Genomic DNA, 20,194 nt, shown 5'->3' on the forward strand with positions numbered 1-20,194 from the left:
CTCCCTTACTCGGCCGTCTCCGGCTGCTCATGCGCAGGCTAAGCGGTGGATGTAATTGGCTGTGGGTGAGGGCGCGCCAAGCCCGCATGTGCCACCTGGTAGTGCCCTGGGGAAGATCCCGGGCGCAGAGTTTCCTTCCCGGGTGCCTCCGGGGCCCAAGGCCTGCCGGCATCCTCGTGTCTGCAGGCCCGGGGCCGGCGACGGCTGTTCCTTCCGTTCGGCCGCGGCCCGATGGAAGAGCCTCCCGGGAAACCTCTCAGCTATGAGGAAAAGGAAAAGGTGCCGGGGTGTGAGGGAAGGGCTGAGTCGGAACTCTGATCCCTTGCGCAGGCTTTAGGCGTGTGTTTGTTTCCTCTGCCGTCCCGGGTAGGCAGTGATCTCTGACCTCTGGACGCAGCGGGGGTGAACGTATGGATGTAAGAATGCTGAGCTCACGTGGTGGCATTTAAAGAACAAATTGTCTTACAGCAGTAATGCCTAAATACGTACGAAATGTAAAACTGGATAAAGCCAAAGTCCCCTTTGACATCCTCTTCTCTCCCACACTTTCTCACCCTTGGCTTCTCCCACCCACTCCCTTAGGGAAATCTCTGAACAGCCGGTGCTTCGGATCTTTTCGTGTGTGTAATGGACGGAGGGGGTGGGGGGAATTGGAGGGGTGTGATTTATTCCCTGGCCACCAAAAAGTGATGTGTATCTTTTTGTTCATAAATGGTATGATCTGAATGGTTCTACAACGTCCTTTTTACTTATCCGTGTTTCATCCATGTCGATACATGTTAATCTGGCTTCTGTGTAGTGTTATGTATTAACGGAAGTGCATTCTTGGCTTTAGACATTACTCTGCTGAGAGACTTTGAGGTTGTTTCCAGATTTTGCTTCTACTATAGATGCTCTGACCGACCGTCCTTATTCATGCCATCTTGTGCTAGTGCTGATGATGTTAATTCGAATGTATCTTGTGCTGGCTGTTTGAGGCGTTGTGCTAAACTCTTCATTCATATTAACTCATCAGTCTTCTTAGTTTACCTTCCCGTGGGGAGTGAGATAGGTCATTTCCAAGTCAACAAAATAATTCTCAGATGATGATAAGGGTGGTGATAAAGAGGACCCTGTGAGAAGCAGTCTAGCACAGAGGTTAAGAGCACAGATCCTAGGGATGCCTGGGTGGCTCAACTGGTTAAGTGTTGGACTCTTGGTTTCCGCTCAGGTCATCATCTAATGGTTTGTGGATTCAAGCCCTGCCTCCAGCTCTGTGATGAAGCACGGGGCCTGCTTGGGATTCTCTTTCTCTCCCTCTCTCTCTCTCTCTCTGCCCTTCCCCGTTCTTGCTCTTTCTCTGTCTCTCTCAAAATAAATAAATAAACTTAAAAAAGAGCACAGATTCTAGAATTCAACTGGATGGTTTTGGATCATACCATTTATAAACTGTGTGATCTTGGGTGAATTGCTTTCCCTTAGATCTTTTTTTTTTTTTTTAATTTATTTATTTTAAGAGAGAGAGAGAGCAGGAGTGGGGTAGGGGCAGAGAGAGAGGGAGAAAGAACTCCAAGCAGGCTCCATCCACACCGTCAGTGCAGAGCCCGACGCGGGGCTGGAACTCACGAACTGTGAGATGATGACCTGGGCCAAGATCAAGAGTCATGCTTAACCGACTGAACTACACACATGCCCCTCTCTTGGATCTTCTTAAAGCCAGCTCCTTCCTCCTTCAGGTTTGGGCTCCAATGTGCCCCTTTCTTGGATCTTCTTAAAGCCAGCTTCTTCTTCCTTCAGGTTTGGGCTCAAATGGTAGTCCTCAGAAATGCCTCTCTGGCCACGCTACCTAAAGTAGATCAGGCAGAGGCGCCTGGGTGGCTCAGTCGGTTAAGCGTCCGACTTCAGCTCAGGTCATGATCTCACGGTTCGTGGGTTCGAGCCCCGCGTCGGGCTCTGTGCTGATAGCTCAGAGCCTGGAGCCTGCTTCGGATTCTGTGTCTCCCTCTCTCTCTGCCCCTCCCCTGTTCATGCTCTGTCTCTCTCTGTCTCAAAAATAATAAAAAAAAAAACATTAAAAATTAAAAAAAAAAAAGTAGATCAGGCACTCTCACATCTCCCTGTTGATCTGGGTACTGATTACCATGTGATACATCTTATCTGTGTATGCGTTTTTTTGTTAATTATCTGCATCCCTCATTCTGCCTAAGCTTGACCACTCTATCTTTAGCGCCTGAAACAATAACTGACACACAGTGTTTATACCTGACAAGAGATGCATTTGTTGATTGAGTGTCTGAGGATGCCAGCTCCTGCTGCCAGGGATCTCACAGTGAGAAGGGGGAACAGAAGTAAACAGACAGCATAGTGGATATAATAAGTACTGTGATAAAGGAAGCACAGCAGAGAGGTGGCATGTCTAACCTTGATTTCGGGAAGGACCTAGAAGTCTACCCAAGGGAAGTAAAATTAAGTTGAGGCTTGAGGAATCAGAAGGACTTAGCAAAATGAGTTGGGGAGGAAATGCTTCAGGTGGTGGGAACAGTTTATGTAAAGGTGCTAAGATACTGGAAAGCTTGGTGCTTTGTGAGAAGTGAAAGTAGTGTGGGTGCCTGCTACTCCTCCGCCGTCTGCTGCTGAGGGACCTTCTAAGCCCTGCACACTCGGGTCTGATAGACACTGTGTCCCTTCCCTCTGACTCTTTCTTTCCACCTGCTCAGCATTGTTTGCTGTTTTTCTTCTTCCAGTTGAAGGAAAAGTTAGCATTCTTGAAAAGGGAATACAGCAAGACGCTGGCCCGCCTCCAGGTAAGTGAATCTTATTCTCTCAAATTGAGGTATCACAGTATGAACTATATACAAACAATTCTTCCTAATAATAAAGCTTTAAGATAAACCTTCTTTGTCTTAAATTTGTTCCGTAAGCTGTTTTTGTTTTCTCTAGCGTGCCCAAAGAGCTGAGAAGGTTAAGAATTCTGTTAAGAAAACAGCAGAAGAACATGATTGCTTGTTCCAGCAGGACATTTCACCACAGCTAAACCACTCAGGTGAAGCTAGCCCGTTTACTTATGCTTGCTTTATTATTCATTTTCCGGGTATATTTGGTTGTGGTTCTTTTTCTCACAGCCAGAAGATAAAGACTAGCCATAGACTCTTTTTAAAGAGTATGTATAATTCACTGGTTCTTTGTGTACTCACAAGACTATGCAACCCTCATCACCGTCTAATTCCAGCATGTTTTCACCATCCCCAAAAGAAGCCTTGCAGCCATCCTACCCATAACCCCTGGCAACCACGAATCTACTTTCTCTGTGGATTTACCTATTCTGGGCATTTCATATGAATGGAGGCATACACTATGTGACCTTTTGTGATTGACTTCTTCCACTTAGCGTGATGTTTCCAGCAGTCATGCCTCCATACACACATCCAAGCATGCGTCAGCACTTCACTCCTTTGTGCAGCTGAGTCCTATTCCATTGGATAGATGATGTGCCATGATTCATGTATCCATTCATCAGTTGATGGATATATGGGTTGTTTCTATTTTCTGCTTATTATGAATTTTGGCTATTCTGCTATGAACATTCATCTGCAAGTGTTTGTATAGATGTATTTTTTCAGTTCTTTTGGGTACATACTTAGGAACGGAATTGTGGGGTCATATGGTAATTCTCTGTTTAACTTTTTGAGAAACTGCCAAACTCTTTTCTACAACATCAGTACCATTTTACATTCCCACCATGATGCACAAGGATTCCTGTTTCTACACATCCTCACCAACATTTGTCATTTTCTGTTTTTGTTTTTTTTTTTTTTTAATTTTTTAACGTTTATTTATTTTTGAGAAGAGAGAGACAGAGCATGAGCAGGGGAGGAGAGAGAAAGAGGGAGACACAGAATCTGAAACAGGCTCCAGGCTCTGAGCTGTCAGCACAGAGCCCAACGCGGGGCTCAAACCCACGAACTGTGAGATCATGACCTGAGCCGAAGTCGGACACCTAACAGACTGAGCCACCCAGGCGCCCCCATTTTCTGTTTTTAAAATTATAACCATCCTGGTGGGTGTGAAGTGGTATCTCATGGTGGTTTGGATTTGTGTTTCCTAGTGACTAATGATATGGAACATCTTATGGCTTGTTGGCCATTTGTACATTTTCTTCAGAGAAGTATCTACTCAAGTCCTTTGCCAATATTTTAATTAGGTTATATGTCTTTTTGTTCAATTATAACTGTTCTTAATATATCCTAGCTATTAGATGCTTATCAGATGCATATTTCATAAATTTTCTCCCATCTGTAATCAATGAACTGGTTTTTTTTTTTGTTTTTTTTTTTTGGTTGAATTGTTTAGTTGATCTTTTCCCTTTCAACTTTTAGAAATTATATTTATTGTGTAAATATTGGAAAGGTTTTTTTTTTTTTTTTTGATTAAGCACTTCTATATGTAGAGAGGAAAAAAAATCTAGCTGGAAGTATTCTAAAAGAACAATGGTCATTACTCATGTTAATAGGTAATTTATAATCATAAAATTGGAGGCTATTGAAATAGAAAGGTGGTATTAAAATCACTTAGGGGCACCTGGGTGGCTCAGTTGGTTAAGCATCTGACTTTGGCCCAGGTCATGATCTCATGGCTCATGAGCTCAAGCCCTGTGTCGGGCTCTGCATTGGCAGTGCAGAGCCTGCTTGGGATTCTCTCTCTCTCCCTCTCACTCTGCTCCTCCTTCGCTCGCTCTCTCTGTCTCTCAAAATAAATTAACTTCAAAAAAAATTTTTTTTAATTAATAAGAAAAATATTAATTATATATTTTTTTCTCCTCAGAATCTAAAAATAAAGTATCTCCTTGTGAGACATTACAAATCAGCACCCATCTGGATGAAGAAACTGGAGAAAAGACACCTATCACACTTGGCATTGAGCCTGAGTCCTTCAACCTTGGACATGGCCCCGTGGAACAATTACATATACAAAGTGATATCCAAGAACATTTTCCCTACCAGGTCAGTGGTCCTAGTGGTGAGAAAAGGCAGAGTAAGTTGCCAGAGAGAAGAAAGCAGCAGCAGAGAACATTAACTTCACAAGCGAGAGAATCTTTCTTTGACACGGATTCACTCATACTCTCTGGAAAAAGACTAAAAGAACTGGAAGAAATCAATAGAGAGAATCCTAGAACACCTGTAACTAGAAGAACTTACCTTTCAAGTTCTACGTGTGACATTCTGGATTCTCCAGCACCAGTGACAGAAACTAACGTAAGGGGTGTATTAACTCCACCAACTGCCAAACCACAAAGAGTTGTTGATGCACTCGTAAGAGGAAATCATTTCCCCACAGTGTCTACACTTGCTTCATTTACTCCATCAAATAACAGTAGTGGTCAGCACCTTGAACATAAGCCTCCTAAAGGCGACTGTGAACTCATTACTCATGGTTTAAAAAACATTATCCCTGCTTCACCTGTAAACCTAGAGGCACAAGACCAAAAAATGACTGTCTCTACAGATAACCCAGAAGTAAATAAAGCTGTAAGTGCAAGTGGCCAGCTGCCTAGAAGTCCTGACTTAGAGACAGATAATTTGTGCTCTGTGAATGAATTCGCTTACAATAACTTATCAGCAAATGGAAACCAAAATTTAAAAGGACAGAATCACACAGAGGAGTGTTTAAAATCTCCCCATAACACTCTTGATGATAGAAATGAAAGTCCTCAGGAAAAAGAGGTTGTAAGTCAATCTAAGAGTCTTAGCCCAGAAGTAATCTCTCCTGCTTCTGCAGAAAATCAAACACATTCTTGCACAATGCTTGAAGGCCTTCCATTTCCCGCAGAATATTATGTTAGAACAACACGACGCATGTCAAGTTACCAGAGAAAAGTAGCCCTGGAAGTTGTAATTCAAAATCATTTGGGTGTCAAAAAGAAAGGGTATAAAAATAAAAGTAAGGAGGCAACTAAAAATTTAAACCTTCCCAGTGAAGAAACTGACCAGAGTGGAATTAGGACCTCTGACACATGCACAAGACAACCAAGTTCAGGAAATCCTCAGAAACGTCCCTCTTTAACTGAAGTCAACTCTCCCACTGGGCCCCCTAAAGATAACCTTTCCAGGAAGGCAGTTATCCAGCCATCTGGTAGGAGACACGGAAGAAAAACAAAGTCAATCTGCACCCCTGTATTAGATGATGGTGAACTCCTTTTGCCAACTTTTGGCACATCAGGTGTTAATAGATCCAAGGAAGAGGTTGCCTTGAACAAAGAGCAGAATGGAAAGGCAATTATTCATGGTAAGAAGAGAATTAAAGGTAAATCTAAGTGCGGTTGATGATGATGATGATGATGATGATGATGATGATAGCCAACACTTAATTGTGTCCCTGGTATTTTCTAAATGTTGTGCGAACACTAACTCCTTGCATCATCACAGCAACCCTACATGAGGCAGAGTCTGTTTTTACCCTCGGTTTACAGACGAGGAAACTTAAGGCACAAGGAGATTAAAGTGACTTTAATTCATGAAAGTGGATTTAATTCATTAAAATTACAGAGCCGGGATTCAGACCTGGCTCTGTGATGCCAGAATTCACTAATGTGATTGAAAAGTTGACATGGAAAAGGACAATGTATGAGATTTTCATCTAAAATTAGTATCTATTCAGGTACAACACAATCTTTATTCCTAGAGGGAAGTTTTATAACCTACAGAGAAAGTGTTTTTGAAGTGAAATGAAATGTGTGTCCGAGTAGGAGTCCTTTGACAAACTTTCTTAGGAATGACTGAGTAATAAAATGCAATACATCCAACCAACTTTTTTGGGGTAAAATATCAAATATAGCATCTTGGGAGATCTGTGGGATACAAAATATTGGAGAACAACAAGTGACATAATTTACACTTTTTTATTCATTTCCTCAGGAATTAATCACATATGATACACTGAGCAAAACAACTAGATAATTCACTCTGGTTCTATAGTAGACATCAGCAAACTTTCTGTAAAGGGCCAAATAGTATGTCTTTGTGCTCAGTCATAGCTAGTCAAGTATAGTGGCAGAGTAGCCACAGACAGTATATAATGTGTTCCAGTAAAACTTTATTTACAAAAACAGGCAGCCAACTGCTCTATATCATTGGACACAGGTTCTGGTCTATGAGCTATAATTAATTAAATACTTAATTTATTTTTAATTAGTTAAAAACCTGTAATCATTATGACTTTTTTATTGTCCTCTTTAAGCCAACAAGAATACAAAGCAATCAGAAAGTAGGGCAATCTAGTAATAATCTAGAAATATCTTTTTGTATGCTTTGAAATACTTTGCTGTGAATTTAGTAACCTGCTGCTACATTAAACATTTTTTTCTCAGGGTGCCTGGGTGGTTTAGTCGGTTAAGCATCCGACTTTGGCTCAGGTCATGATCTCATGGTTTGTGGGTTTGAGCCCCGCATCGGGCTCTGTGCTGACAGCTCAGAGCCTGGAGCCTGTTTCAGATTCTGTGTCTCCTCTCTCTGACCCTCCCGTTTGTCCTCTCTCTCTCTCTTTCTCTCTCTAAAGTAAAAAATAAACATTACATTTTTTTTTCTTGAGGTGATCTTAACATAAAATGGACCATTTTGAATCAAGTGAACGATGCACTGGCATTTAGTACATTCTTGTGCCACCATGCCCTCTACCTAGTTCCAAAACATGTTCATCACTCCAGAAGGACACCTCATGCCCATTAAGCAGTTGCTCTCTATTTCCTTTCCACCCTAGTGCCTGGCAACCACCACTCTATATTCTCTCTCTGTGAGTTTACTTGTTTTGGATATTTCATATTAAAGGAATTATACACTATGTGACTTTTTGTGTCTGGCTGCTTTCACTTAGCTGATTTTTGAGATTCATCCACATCACAGCATGTATCTATACTTTGTCCTTTTTTATGGCTGAATAATATTCCCTAAGTATGTGCCACAGTTTATTCATTTATAAGTTGGTGGAGACAGCTTTCCCCATCCCAGGCACTACTCCAGCCTTTGGCTCCCAAACATGCTGTGAAAAAGTGTCTGCAGAGGTGGTTGGGCCAACTGGGTCTACATGTTGAATGGTATAGAATTCCAGCTGCCTTGAGTGTAGTAAATTACTGGGGTGCTTGGATGGCTCAGTTGGTTAAGCATCTGCCTTCAGGTTATGATATCACGGTTCATGGGTTCAAGACCCCCATCAAGGTCTGTGCTGACAACTCAGAGCCTGGAGCCTACTTCAGATTCTGTGTCTCCCTCTCTGTCTCTCTGCCCCTCCCTGGTGGCACTCTGTCTCTCAAAAATAGGTAAACATTTTTTTAAATAGTAAATTACTCTGCTTGAAAGGGAGACTTATGTTTCCTTCAGTGAGAAGGGCCAGAGTTTTGTAGACTGTGTTCTGGTAGTCTGTTGGAATCATAGTTTTAGAGCAGAAAGGACTTAAGAGATTCTTAGTCCAGTTCCCGTATGAGAGACAAGGGAAAATGAAGTGAATTGGCTTGCCTAAGATCCTGGCAGATGAGTGGCAGAGCAGGGACTAGACCCTGGTCTTCTTCCAGCTAGTGTCATCAGCACCATGCTGTTTTTGATGCTACAAAAGGAGAACTGCTAGTTAACCAACCTGTGGCTGATTCTTGAACCGCTCATAGGTTTCAGAGTCATGGGTGGGAAGAGAACAAGCATTTTGCACTGTCTTGGAGTTCAGAAGCTCACTTTTGGTTGGGTATTGGATGTTTGCTGTTACCGCTGTTCCTTTCTATTTTAGGGAAGAAAGATGATCGTCAAAAAGAGGACTCCCTTTCTTCCAGAAATAATGCTTATTTGGCTTTGGATTCTGCTGCATTCAGGACTTCATTTCCTAAGAATGAGATGCTAAGTTTAAAGCAACTGTCCTCTGTTCTCAAAACCACAGATTTTCAGTTACCTGATGAAGACTTTGGACCTCTTAAGCTTAAGAAACTGAAGTCCCAATCAGAAAAATCAGTGGAGCCTTTTGTATCAAAAATGTATGGGGATAAGCTCCTTAAGGAGGGAAACTGTGTTGTTTTGGAAGAAATGACACCTACACAAATTGATATTGAAATGGAGGACTTGGAAGAGGAAATTCTTGTTCTCCCAGGAAAAGCACAACCTAAAACACCAAACCCAACAAGCCAGCCTCAGAAGAAGGGCCTTTCTTCATCCATAGTACTTTTCACTCCTTTTAATACCGTCACCCCTGAGGATAATGACAGACTGACGGCAGATGTGTGTTCGCCCGCCTTCCCCATCCTAGGCACTACTCCAGCTTTCAGCTCCCAAGCACGCTGTGAAAGAGTGTCCACGGAGGTGGTTGGATCAACTTGCTCTGTACCCCAACTTCCTCACTTGAAAGACTATGATCGGAAGCAAGGCGACGGTTGGGCCAGCCCCTCAAAATCAGATGGCAGCCCGGTTGTGTCAGGTCGGGAAGGACAGCCTTCCTGTGACAGTGATTCTGGTTCCCAAGCAAAACTTCTTCCCACTGAGTCAGTCACTTCCGAAGAAAATCAGCTGTGTGGAAATATGCACGTGGAGTCGTGGAAACAGTCCACTGAGCAGGTACGGTCCACCCATGGTAAGATTTTTCTATGACGGAATGAAAGATCTTAGCGAATATGGGCAGCATGACTTTCTTACACATTGGCTCCTCAGTGTTTAGGAATGGTTGAATGTGCTTCTTTGTTATGATTTCACTGTAACCATTAAGTTCAGTTGGGGGAAATTTAAGGTTAATATAAAATGTGTTTTTAAATATGGGGGATCCTATTCCCTTTGTCATCAAGGAAGCATTTGCATATAGGGCTTTGCTGCTGTTATCAGAGGAAATCACACATATTGAGTAGACACGATGAAGGAGCAGGGTGGGCAGACGTCATCTATAAAGCATAGATTAACAGTGTGACTTTTATTTTCACAGACTGAAGTAGCAGACCTTCCTGCTTGTAATGGCTTAATCCCAGGCCACCTACAATTGGTTTCGAAGTTAAAGGTCAGAAGACCGTTCCCTGTTGGTGTGTCGTGTGTCTTACATGTAAAAAATTTAATGAATTCATAGGAAAATTAGGATGAATTTGACTGTATCTTCGCATTCTTAATTTAGCACTGTTAAACAAACTTGGCGAAACAGATTCAGAAAAAACCTGTAAACTCTTTGTTTTTCACAATACTTAGCTGTATTTATATCTTGAGATCTTCTCCAGAAGAAGTTTATATGTCAAGCTATTGCCAAGAACAACTTAAACTAACTCAACTTTGTGTCTAAATGTAAATCAGGCATCTTGACAGAGAGAAAGTCATTCATGATCCTCCTTTCCAAATGCTGTAATGTTTCTAGAAGGATCACTTGTGATTTATGAGAAAATAGGTAGTGGTTCCAGATTATAATGAATGGTTAATCTTTCATAGGCTATGTGGGGTGTGTGTGTGTGTGTGTGTGTGTGTGTGTGTGTGTGTGTGTGTAACTCTGAGAAATGTAAGTTACAATATTCTGTTAATGATATGTTAGTAAATCCAGAGAAGTGGATTGGACCTGTGTCCTAGTTAACTCTTTATCTGTAGTGCATGATACAGAGCAGGGTTTCTCAATCTGAGCAATCTGGACATTTGGGGCTGGATAATTCTTTATTGCAGGGGCAGTCCTGTGCATTGTAGGACATTTAGCAGCAGCCCTGCCTTATCTATAGAGCCACTAGCACCCCCATCCCGAGTTATGATAACCAAAAATGTCTGCAGGTATGGCTAGATACCCACCAGGGAAAGTTTGTGAAATTCCCCCCAGGTGAGAACAACTGGTGTAAAAGAAAGAGATTCAAACCCACGTAAACTCTTTCTGCCAACTACTAGTGTGTGACCTGGGGCAAATTATTTACCCTCTGAGTTCCAGATTCCTTTAGTATGAAAGATACATAGTAATAGTCATTTCAAAGTTATTCTTGAGTCCATTTGAATAACTTGGTTTCTTAAAGAATCAACCATTTCATTTGTATTTTCTAATTTGTAGGTAAAAAGTTATTTATTATTCTAGTAGTTTTTTTGTCTGTGTATATTTGGTTAAACCTCTCTCCCAATTCCCCATTTTCTAAAGTACTTTTTTTCCTGCATCAAACTTAAGAGATTTTCCATTCTGTTGGTCTACAATGCTTTTGGTTGTATTGGTTGTTAGTTTTTTTGTTTCCTATTTCGTTTGTTTCTGTTTTTATCCTTAATAATTCTTTTCTTTTTCATTGTGCTTAATTTCATTGTTGTTTCACTACCTTTTTGAGCTGTTTTCTTACTTTATTTTTATTTTTCTTCTTTTCTGATAAATGCCTTTATGATTGTAAATTTCTTTTGGAAATACCACTTTGCCATGCTCTGTGTGTTTGGATACACAGTGCTCTCCTTGCTCATGTGGAAATACAGTGGACTCTTGAACGACATGGGTTTGAACTGCAAAAGCCCACTTACATGCAGATCTTTTTTCAGTAAACACATTAGAATTCTTTTACAGAATTGTAATGTATATTCTCTTCCTTATGATTTTCTTTTTTTTTATTTTAAGTTTATTTTGAGAGAGAGAGAAAAAGAGAAAAGCACAGGTGGGGGAGGGGCAGAGAGAGGAAGAGAGAGAGAATCCTAAGCAGACTCTGCATTGCCAGCACAGAGCCTGACGTGAGGCTCAACCTCATGAGATCATGGCCTGAACCAAAATCAAGAGTCAGACGCCTAACCCACTAAGCCACCCAGGCGCCCCATCTTATGATTTTCTTTTTTTTTTTTTTTAATTTTTTTTTTCAACGTTCATTTATTTTTGGGACACAGAGAGACAGAGCATGAACAGGGGAGGGGCAGAGAGAGAGGGAGACACAGAATCGGAACCAGGCTCCAGGCTCTGAGCCATCAGCCCAGAGCCTGACGCGGGGCTTGAACTCACGGACCGCGAGATCGTGACCTGGCTGAAGTCGGACGCTTAACCGACTGCGCCACCCAGGCGCCCCCTTATGATTTTCTTAATAGCGTTTTCTTTTCTCTATACTTTATTATATACAGTATATAATACATATAACACACGAATATGTGTTGATTGTTTCCATTATCAGTAATGCTTCCTTCCAATAGTATGCTATTAATGTAGTTAAGTTTTGGGGAAATCAAAAGTTATATGCAGATTTTTGACTACGCGGGAAGTTGGTGCCCTTAACCCCCACGTTGTTTCATTTTTATTCCCTCTTGAACCCGTGGGTGGTTCATCAGGATGTTTCATTTCCAAATGGGCAAGTTCTTATGGGCCATGTTTTGTGATTAAATCTGAATCTGTTCCATTCTGGAGCTACACATTTTTAGATCCATCATGATATAAGTGTGTGGGGGCAATTTTTTTAGTTATATAAGACTCACAAAGCTTGCTTGCTTGCTTTCTTTCTTTCTTTCTTTCTTTCTTTCCTTTTAACATTTTATTTATTTTGGGGGCTCCTGGGTGACTCAGGTCAGCTAAGCGTCTGACTTTGGCTCAAGTCATGATCTCACAGTTCGTGGTTTCGAGCCCCACGTCAGGCTCTGTGCTGACAGCTCAGAGCCTGGAGCCTGCTTCGGATTCTGTGTCTCCCTATCTCTCTCCCCTCCCTTGCTTGCGCTCTTTCTCTCTCTCTCTCTCTCAAAAATAAATAAACATTAAAAAAAAATTTTTTTTAAGATTTTATTTTTATAAATTTTTTAACGTTTATTTTTGAGAAAGAGAGAGTGCGCACGCAAGAAGGGGAGGGGCAGAGAAAGAAAGAGACACGGAATCCGAAGCAGGCTCTAGGCTCCGAATTGTCAACACAGAGCCCGATGTAGGGCTTGAACTCATGAGCCGTGAGATCATGACCTGAGCCAAAGTTGGGTGCTTAACCAACTGAGCCATGCATGTGCCCCCTAAGATTTTACTTTTAAGTAATCTCTCCACCCAATGTGGGGCTCAAACTCACAACCCCAAAATCGGGGGTCACTTGCTCCACCAACTAAGCCAGCTTTGACCTGTATAAAACTTTAATTACATTTACTTAGTATTTTATTTAATCCTTGGACCCAGCACTTTTCATGTTCATATTCTATATTCATATTCTATTCATAAAACAGACCCCAAGTGGGGCGCCTCAGAGGCTCAGTCGGTTGAGCATCCAACTTTGGCTCAGGTCATGATCTCACCGCTTGTGAGTTCGAGCCCTGCATCAGGCTGTGTGCTGACAGCTCAGAGCCTAGAGCCTGCTTCAGATTCTGTGTCTCCCTCTCTCTCTGCCCCTCCCCCGCTATGCTCTGTCTCTCTTTGTCTCTCAAAAATAAATAAACATGAAAAACAAACAAACAGGGGCGCCTGGGTGGCGCAGTCGGTTAAGCGTCCGACTTCAGCCAGGTCACGATCTCGCGGTCCGTGAGTTCGAGCCCCGCGTCAGGCTCTGGGCTGATGGCTCAGAGCCTGGAGCCTGTTTCCGATTCTGTGTCTCCCTCTCTCTCTGCCCCTCCCCCGTTCATGCTCTGTCTCTCTCTATCCCAAAAATAAATAAACGTTGAAAAAAATTTTTTAAAAACAAACAAACAAAAACAGACCCCCAAGTATCCCTTTAACATAAGTGTTGTTGCTATTTATTTCAGAATCCTTCTGGTTCCTGTTCTGTGGACGTGAGTGCCATGTGGTGGGAAATAGCCGGTTTCAAAGAGCCATGTATCATAACTGCCTGTGAATACGTAGTTTCTCTTTGGAAACCTCTAGATACTTGGCAGTGGGAAAAACTTTATTCCTGGCACTTTACAGAGGTAAGTCAGAATCTTAGAGCTGGGAGAGGTCTTTGCAATTATTTACGTGGTAATATAGATGGGCAGCTTACCAAGAATGGGACCTACAACCATGTAAGGCAGAACAGAGGGATCAGTAATTTTTTCCAACATTTCATTATGCAGATTGTCAAACATAGAGACAAGTTGTACAGTGAGTACCCATATGCCTACCATCTGGATTCTACAGTTAACGTTGTGCTCTGGTTTGCTTTATCGCCTGTTTTTCGGAAAATGGATTTTTATACTAGATATGTTGGAGAAGCTTAGAATTTCGTGTCTTTTCTGACTTCTAAATTTGCTGATACTTGTATTCCTTACCCCTCACCAAAACATTTTTCTTGCTTCCTTTCTTAATATATTTTCTTCTAGTCTTTGTCCACCTTCATATGTATCTTACGTGCTTGCAGTCCTAATGTGCTTAAAATTTTTAAATTTGCCTTTTCTCGCTTTATACATTTTTCCTTGTTTCTACATAATTCTTTTTTTTTTTAATTTTAATTTTAAAAAAGTTTTAATGGTTATTTATTTTAGGGAGAGACAGAGTACAAGTTGGGGGCTCCAGAGAGAGAGGGAGACACAGAGTCTGAAGCAGGCTCCAGGCTCAGCTGTTAGCACAGGGCCCAAGGCGGAAGCTTGAACTCATAAACTGTGAGATCATGACCTGAGCCACCCAGGCACCCCTCTACATATTCTTCATACTTTATTTTGAGTTTTATTTATTTCTCCACCTTTACTGAAGTAATATTGACAAAATTGTAATATATTTAAGGTGTACACTGTGATGATTTGACATATTATATATAGAAAGCACTCCCACAACAATCGAGTTCATTAACATGCATCAGCTCACATAGTTTTTGTTTGTTTGTTTGTTTGTTTGTTTGTTTGTTTGTTTTTGGCGAGAACATTTATGATCTACTCTTAGCAAATTTCATTCTTGTTCTTTGGTATATCCATAGCTTTTAGCACTGTGCTTTGTATAGTGGTGGTCAATAAATATTTATTTATGTGAATAAACTTATTTTAAATGACTGCATGATGTTCCCTTTGTCCACTTCTGCCAGAATTTATTTAAATTTTCCTTTATTTTTAGAACTGTAGATTTCATTAAGTAAGTGCTGCTATATACACGGTTCTGCCTATAACTTATTTGGATTTGCAGCTTATAAAAAGAGGGTGTTTGCTAAACTTTTGTTCAGTGTTTGAAACTATCCTGGTACAGTGAGAATAGAAGGGAATGTGACAGATTTTGGAAAATTTAGATTAATTAAAAATTAAACAACCAGGGGCACCTGGGTGGCTCAGTCGGTTAAGTGTCTGACTTTGGCTCAGATCATGATCTTGTGGTTCATGAGTTCGAGCCCCGTGTTGGAATCTGTGCTGACAGCTCAGAGCCTGGAGCCTGTTTCAGATTCTGTGTCTCCCTCTCTCTCTACTTCTCCCCTGCTCACACTCTGTCTCTCAAAAGTAAATAAATTTAAAAAAATTTTTAAATAATAAACTATATTGTTAAAAAAAAATGAAACAACCAAATTCAATTTTTGGCTATTTTTGTTTTATCTAGGTTCCAGTGTTACAGATAGTTCCAGTGCCTGATGTTTGTAACCTCGTATGCGTGGCTTTGGGAAATTTGGAAATCAGGGAAATCAGGTATGTAACTCTCAAGGAGTAATTTTTTTCTTTCCCTCATCTTTGTCTCTGTCAGCTTGTTTTGAGTGCAAGTTATAACCTAGGCTTGAATCTTGAAAGAATCTAAATTTAGATCAAGAGCTATTTGTTTCAAAAAAACACCTAGTGATAGAATTATATCCCTGACTCAAGTTTCCGTTTAAAATTGGACCTTAGGAGGGGTGCCTGGGTGGCTCAGTTGGTTAAGTGTCTGAGCTCGGCCCAGGTCATGATCTCACGGTTCGTGAGTTCGAGCCTCGTGTCGGTCTCTGTGCTGACAGCTCAGAGCCTGGAGCCTGCTTCAGATTCTGTGTCTCAGTCTCTCTCTGCCCCTCCCCCACTTGCAATCTGTCTCTCTCTCTCAGACACAAAAATAAATAAACATTTAAAAAATTAAAAAAACAAATTGAACCTTAGGGGCACCTGGGTGGTTCATTCAGTTAAGCGTCCGTCTGACTCTTGATCTCGGCTCAGGTCATGATCTCACAGTTTGTGGGTTTGAGCCTTGCACCAGGCTCTGCAGTCACAGCACAGAGCCTGCTTGGGATTCTCCATCTCCCTCTCTCTCTGCCCCTTCCTTGCATGCTTTCTCTCAAAAATAAATAAATAAACATTAAAATAAATAAATAAAGGTGTTTTTTTTTTTTTAAACGTTTATTTATTATTGAGAGACAGTGAGAGACAGAGCATGAACATGGGAGGGGCAGAGAGAGGAGGAGACACGGAATCCGGAGCAGGCTCCAGGCTCTGAGCTGTCAGCACAGAGCCTGATGCAGGGCTCAAACCCACAAACCGCGAGACCATGACCTGAGCCAAAGTCAGATGCTTAACTGACTGAGCCACACAGACACCCCTAGTCCTTTCATATTAAAGGCTAATTCCTAGAGGTGCCTGGGTAGCTCAGTTGGTTAAGCGTCTGACTCTTGATTTTTGGCTTGGGTCATGATCTCACAGTTTTTGGGTTCGAGTCCTGCATTGGGCACTTTGCTGGCAGTGTGGACAGAGACTGCTTGGATTATTGGTCTCCCTCTTTCTCTGCCCCTTCTCTGTGTGCACACACACTCTCTTTCTCAAAAATAAATAAAAAGTGCTCACTTTGGCAGCACATATGCTAAAAAAATAAATAAATAATTTAAAAAAATTTTTTAGTGTTTATTTATTTTTAGGGAGACAGAGTGAGAGCAGGGGAGGGGCAGAGAGAGAGAGGGAGTCACAGATTCCAAAGCAGACTCCAGGCTCTGAGTGTCAGCACAGAGCCCAATGTGGGGCTCAAACTCATGAACCGTGAGTTCATGACCTGAGCCGAAGTCAGATGCTTAACCCACTGAGCCACCCAGGCACCCCCTCAAAAGTAAATATTTGAAAATAAAAAAAAAAAAAAGGCTTACTCTTCTCCAATTTTCTTTTATACTTGGTTTAGATCATTACTTTGTTCCTCTGATGGTGGATGTGAAAAGCAAGTGCTACTGAGTTCTGGAAATATAAAAGCTGTGCTTGGCCTGACAGAGAGGAGGCTAGTCAGTAGCAGTGGGACCCTTTGTGACCAACGAGTAGAAATCATGACATTTGCAGAAGATGGAAGGTAAGATGGTTGATTTTCATTATTAAAGAATGCTTTTATCACAGGCTTTCAGAGAAGGTCAGATCACTAGCCTCTTGTTTTTCTGGGCTACAGGATCGTATGGCAGGGTCTGCCTCAACACTAGGCTGTTTCGTCGAAGTGGTTTAGAGAGGAGGAAGCTGGATGTAGCAGGGAGGAAGCCAGTGGAGTGGAGAGGCTCAGCAAACATAGTTTATTCTTTCTTCAGTCTTTGAAATCTCCATGTGCCCCTCAGATTTCACATGTGCCTCCAGATCCTAGACCCTTTTCTTGTTCTGCACTTGGTTTCCAGTCCTTAAATTACTGTTTAGGTGCTGACCACTTATAAACGTATATTTCTAGCTCTGAACCCAGCCTTTCGATCTGTGTGCCTATTTATTAGACATCTTGTGGGTATTTCAGATTCAGCATATTTCAAATGGAATTCATAACATTCTCTGTGTCTGTTACGCTTTATTGTGATTATTTACCTGTGTTTCGTAATAACAGAGGTCATGGACCTTCTTGTCTTATTTATTCATGACCTGTAGTAATCTTGGCAAGAGACAAATAATTGCTTGCTTAAATTAGCAAAGTATTAGTGGACATGAGAAGAAGCAGACAGATTTGAGAAAGAGGAGACTAAAATCATTAGGGCTTAGTGATTGAGTAGATAGAGAGGGAGGAGACAAGGATAACATCCAGGTTTCTACATTTGTCACCGGGGTAGACAGTGGTACAATTCACTTAGATAGGAATGCAGAAAGAAATACAAGGTTTAAAGAGAGAGGTGGCAAGTTTTTTGTTTTGTTTTGTCTTTTTGAGAGAGAAAGAGAGTGCATATGTCCAGGGGAGGGGCAGAGGGAGAGGAAAAGAGAGAATCTTAAGCAGGCCCCATGCCCAGCTTGGAGCTCCATGCAGGGTTCGATCTCATGACCATGAGATCATGACCTGAGCCGAGAGCATGACCTGAGCCGAAATAAAGAGTTGGACAAGATGCTTTACTGGGTCAGTTAGACACCCAGGCCCCCCTGGCAAGTTTAAATTTGGATATGATGAATTTGAGGTGCTTGCAAATATATCCAGGTAGAGAATATAAAAGTAGTGTATGTTTATTGTAGAAAGTTTTGAATACACATTTTCTAGTTGAAATTTTTTCTGATATCAGATTAGTGCACGTTATGCATAGCTCAGCAATATTTAGAAGGGCTGTTTAGAAACTACTTTGGTACAAAGTGCTAATTTTTAATACTGTTTTAAATGCAGAAGCAAAGAAAAACAATTTTTGATGTCCCCTGAAGAGACCGTACTAACTTTTGCTGAGGTGCAAGGGGTGCAGGAAGCTCTGCTTGGTACCACTGTAATGAACAACATTGTTATTTGGTAAGCTTTCTCTTGAGGGCCTCAGTTTCTTCTCTTATATGAGGGTATACCTCCAATTTCATGGGGTTAAGATTAGAGACTCTGTAAGTATGATTGTGTTTGTTTGTTTTTTCCTGTCAGATGACATATACTTGTCTCAACAAGAACATCATATTAATTCAGACATTCTGAAAAAAGATCAGTCTGAGTAGACTATTTCAAAGTAAATGAAATTTTACCATTGTCAAAAATATACAATTGTGCCTCCTTCTGGTTGATGGCTTTTATCAAACCAACTCTTTTTACCTCAGATAACTATAAACTCTGCACAAAGTATAAAGAACAACTATCTGAAGGCACTGGGGAATGAGAAAAAGAAGAAAGATACTGGAGAGTGGTCAGTAGGAAATAGTAGGCAAGTTCCTGTTCCTACAGCTTTTAGCCAGAGGGCAAGCCCTAGTCTGCACATGGGGGACTAAAAGCCTGAGAGAAAACCTTCTGGCCCTGACTTAAAGAACCAAAGGACAGAGTTCAGGGTGACCACAGCAGCTAGCAAGTGAGGAAGAGAAATCCCCATAAAGAGAGAGCTGAAGAATGAGCCTCAAATTCTGAGCTATAATCTTTACCTGGTAATCTGGCTAGCCTTTAAACTACATGTGTACAGGTCAGGCTTGAAGCAGCCCAGGTAAGGCAAAAAGAACTGAATTGGGTTTTCAGCATTTGGAATTTTGGGTAAGCCAAGTTAACTGTTTACTAGGGGAGGGGTGGGGGTGGTGGGAATCAATATTCTTTAGAGGAATCTAACAGAATCCAGAGTTTATGTGATGTGTCATTCATACTGTCTACAATCCAAAATTATAAAATATATCTGATTAGAGGAACCAGGTTAACAAATTTGTGATAGGGAAACCAGAGTCAAGGAGTCCCCAGCCACTTCTCTTTCCTTACCCTGGGGAGAACCTTACCCAGCCAAAGGTACTTTCAAGGTTAGTTTGTATTAAGACAATAAATTAAATTTTTTTTCCCCTCAGAAGCCCTCTCCTTTAACTGGTTCTGCCCTGTCCAACCCTAACTCTCTAGGAATAAGCCAGGAGAGCATGGTCCTTAAGAGAATCTTTGTCCCCTCCCCACCTGGGGGCCTCTGAAATATGACCATGTCCTAATCTACCAGGAGACTGTGTTTTCAGATGGCCCTACTGTCTAGAGCAGCAGGTTTCCACTTCTGGCATTAGCTCAGTGTTTGTACATGGAGGTCTAATTTGGGGACAATATTCCTTACCAAAGTTGTCTTATCTGTTCTTGCTGGTATTTCAGTAGTCTGGACCTTCATTATTTGGTTCTTGAACTATTAATATAATCTAGCAATCGGTCTCCTTGTCATCAATCAATATCCTACCTCCAGATCTTCTTTCATACTCTTCCTGTATTAACATTCTTCCTCCCAGCCCTTCCCTCCCCACAATGTTTGCTTTTCTTCAGCTTCCATTTCCCCGATGCCTTGGTACAAAAATTTCTCTCCAGCTAGTCCATACTCCTCAGCTCCCTGTTTTCTTCCCATCCTAAGAGTAATTTTTTTAGCATTTTATATATATAATGGATTGCAACAGAATTTGAGGTTGAGGAGGGACCTTATACTTAGCTTCAAAGTGTAAGTTCTAAGTTTAAGGGGTATCTTCAGTCCCATAGTTACTTTGAGCTCTGTTGTAATACCTCAACTTTCATTGACATTACCCTCTCTGAACGCATATTGCCTTTTTTTTTAAGTTTTTAAATATTGCCCTTAAATTTTTTT

The 20,194-nt window shown here is 41.3% G+C and overlaps 1 protein-coding gene across 3 annotated transcripts in view; it reads left to right on the top strand.

The window, feature by feature from the left end:
• Window positions 1-53: 53 nt before the first annotated feature.
• Window positions 54-20,194, top strand: part of PALB2 (partner and localizer of BRCA2) — a 27,760-nt gene continuing 7,619 nt past the window's right edge. For 2 of the 3 annotated variants that reach the window (XM_040458751.1, XM_040458753.1), the window contains exons 1-10: window positions 54-279; window positions 2,724-2,783; window positions 2,920-3,022; window positions 4,801-6,261; window positions 8,746-9,560; window positions 9,919-9,990; window positions 13,611-13,772; window positions 15,358-15,443; window positions 16,882-17,043; window positions 18,307-18,423. In XM_040458751.1, coding sequence (XP_040314685.1) covers window positions 232-279; window positions 2,724-2,783; window positions 2,920-3,022; window positions 4,801-6,261; window positions 8,746-9,560; window positions 9,919-9,990; window positions 13,611-13,772; window positions 15,358-15,443; window positions 16,882-17,043; window positions 18,307-18,423 — 3,086 coding nt within the window. In that variant the 5' untranslated portion in view covers window positions 54-231. The remainder of the gene's footprint in view (window positions 280-2,723; window positions 2,784-2,919; window positions 3,023-4,800; window positions 6,262-8,745; window positions 9,561-9,918; window positions 9,991-13,610; window positions 13,773-15,357; window positions 15,444-16,881; window positions 17,044-18,306; window positions 18,424-20,194) is intronic. The other variant, XM_040458752.1, reaches the window with a different exon arrangement.

This window comes from Herpailurus yagouaroundi, unplaced genomic scaffold (assembly GCF_014898765.1).
Source record: "Herpailurus yagouaroundi ecotype Mexico unplaced genomic scaffold, PumYag 222, whole genome shotgun sequence".
Lineage (NCBI taxonomy): Eukaryota > Metazoa > Chordata > Mammalia > Carnivora > Felidae > Herpailurus > Herpailurus yagouaroundi.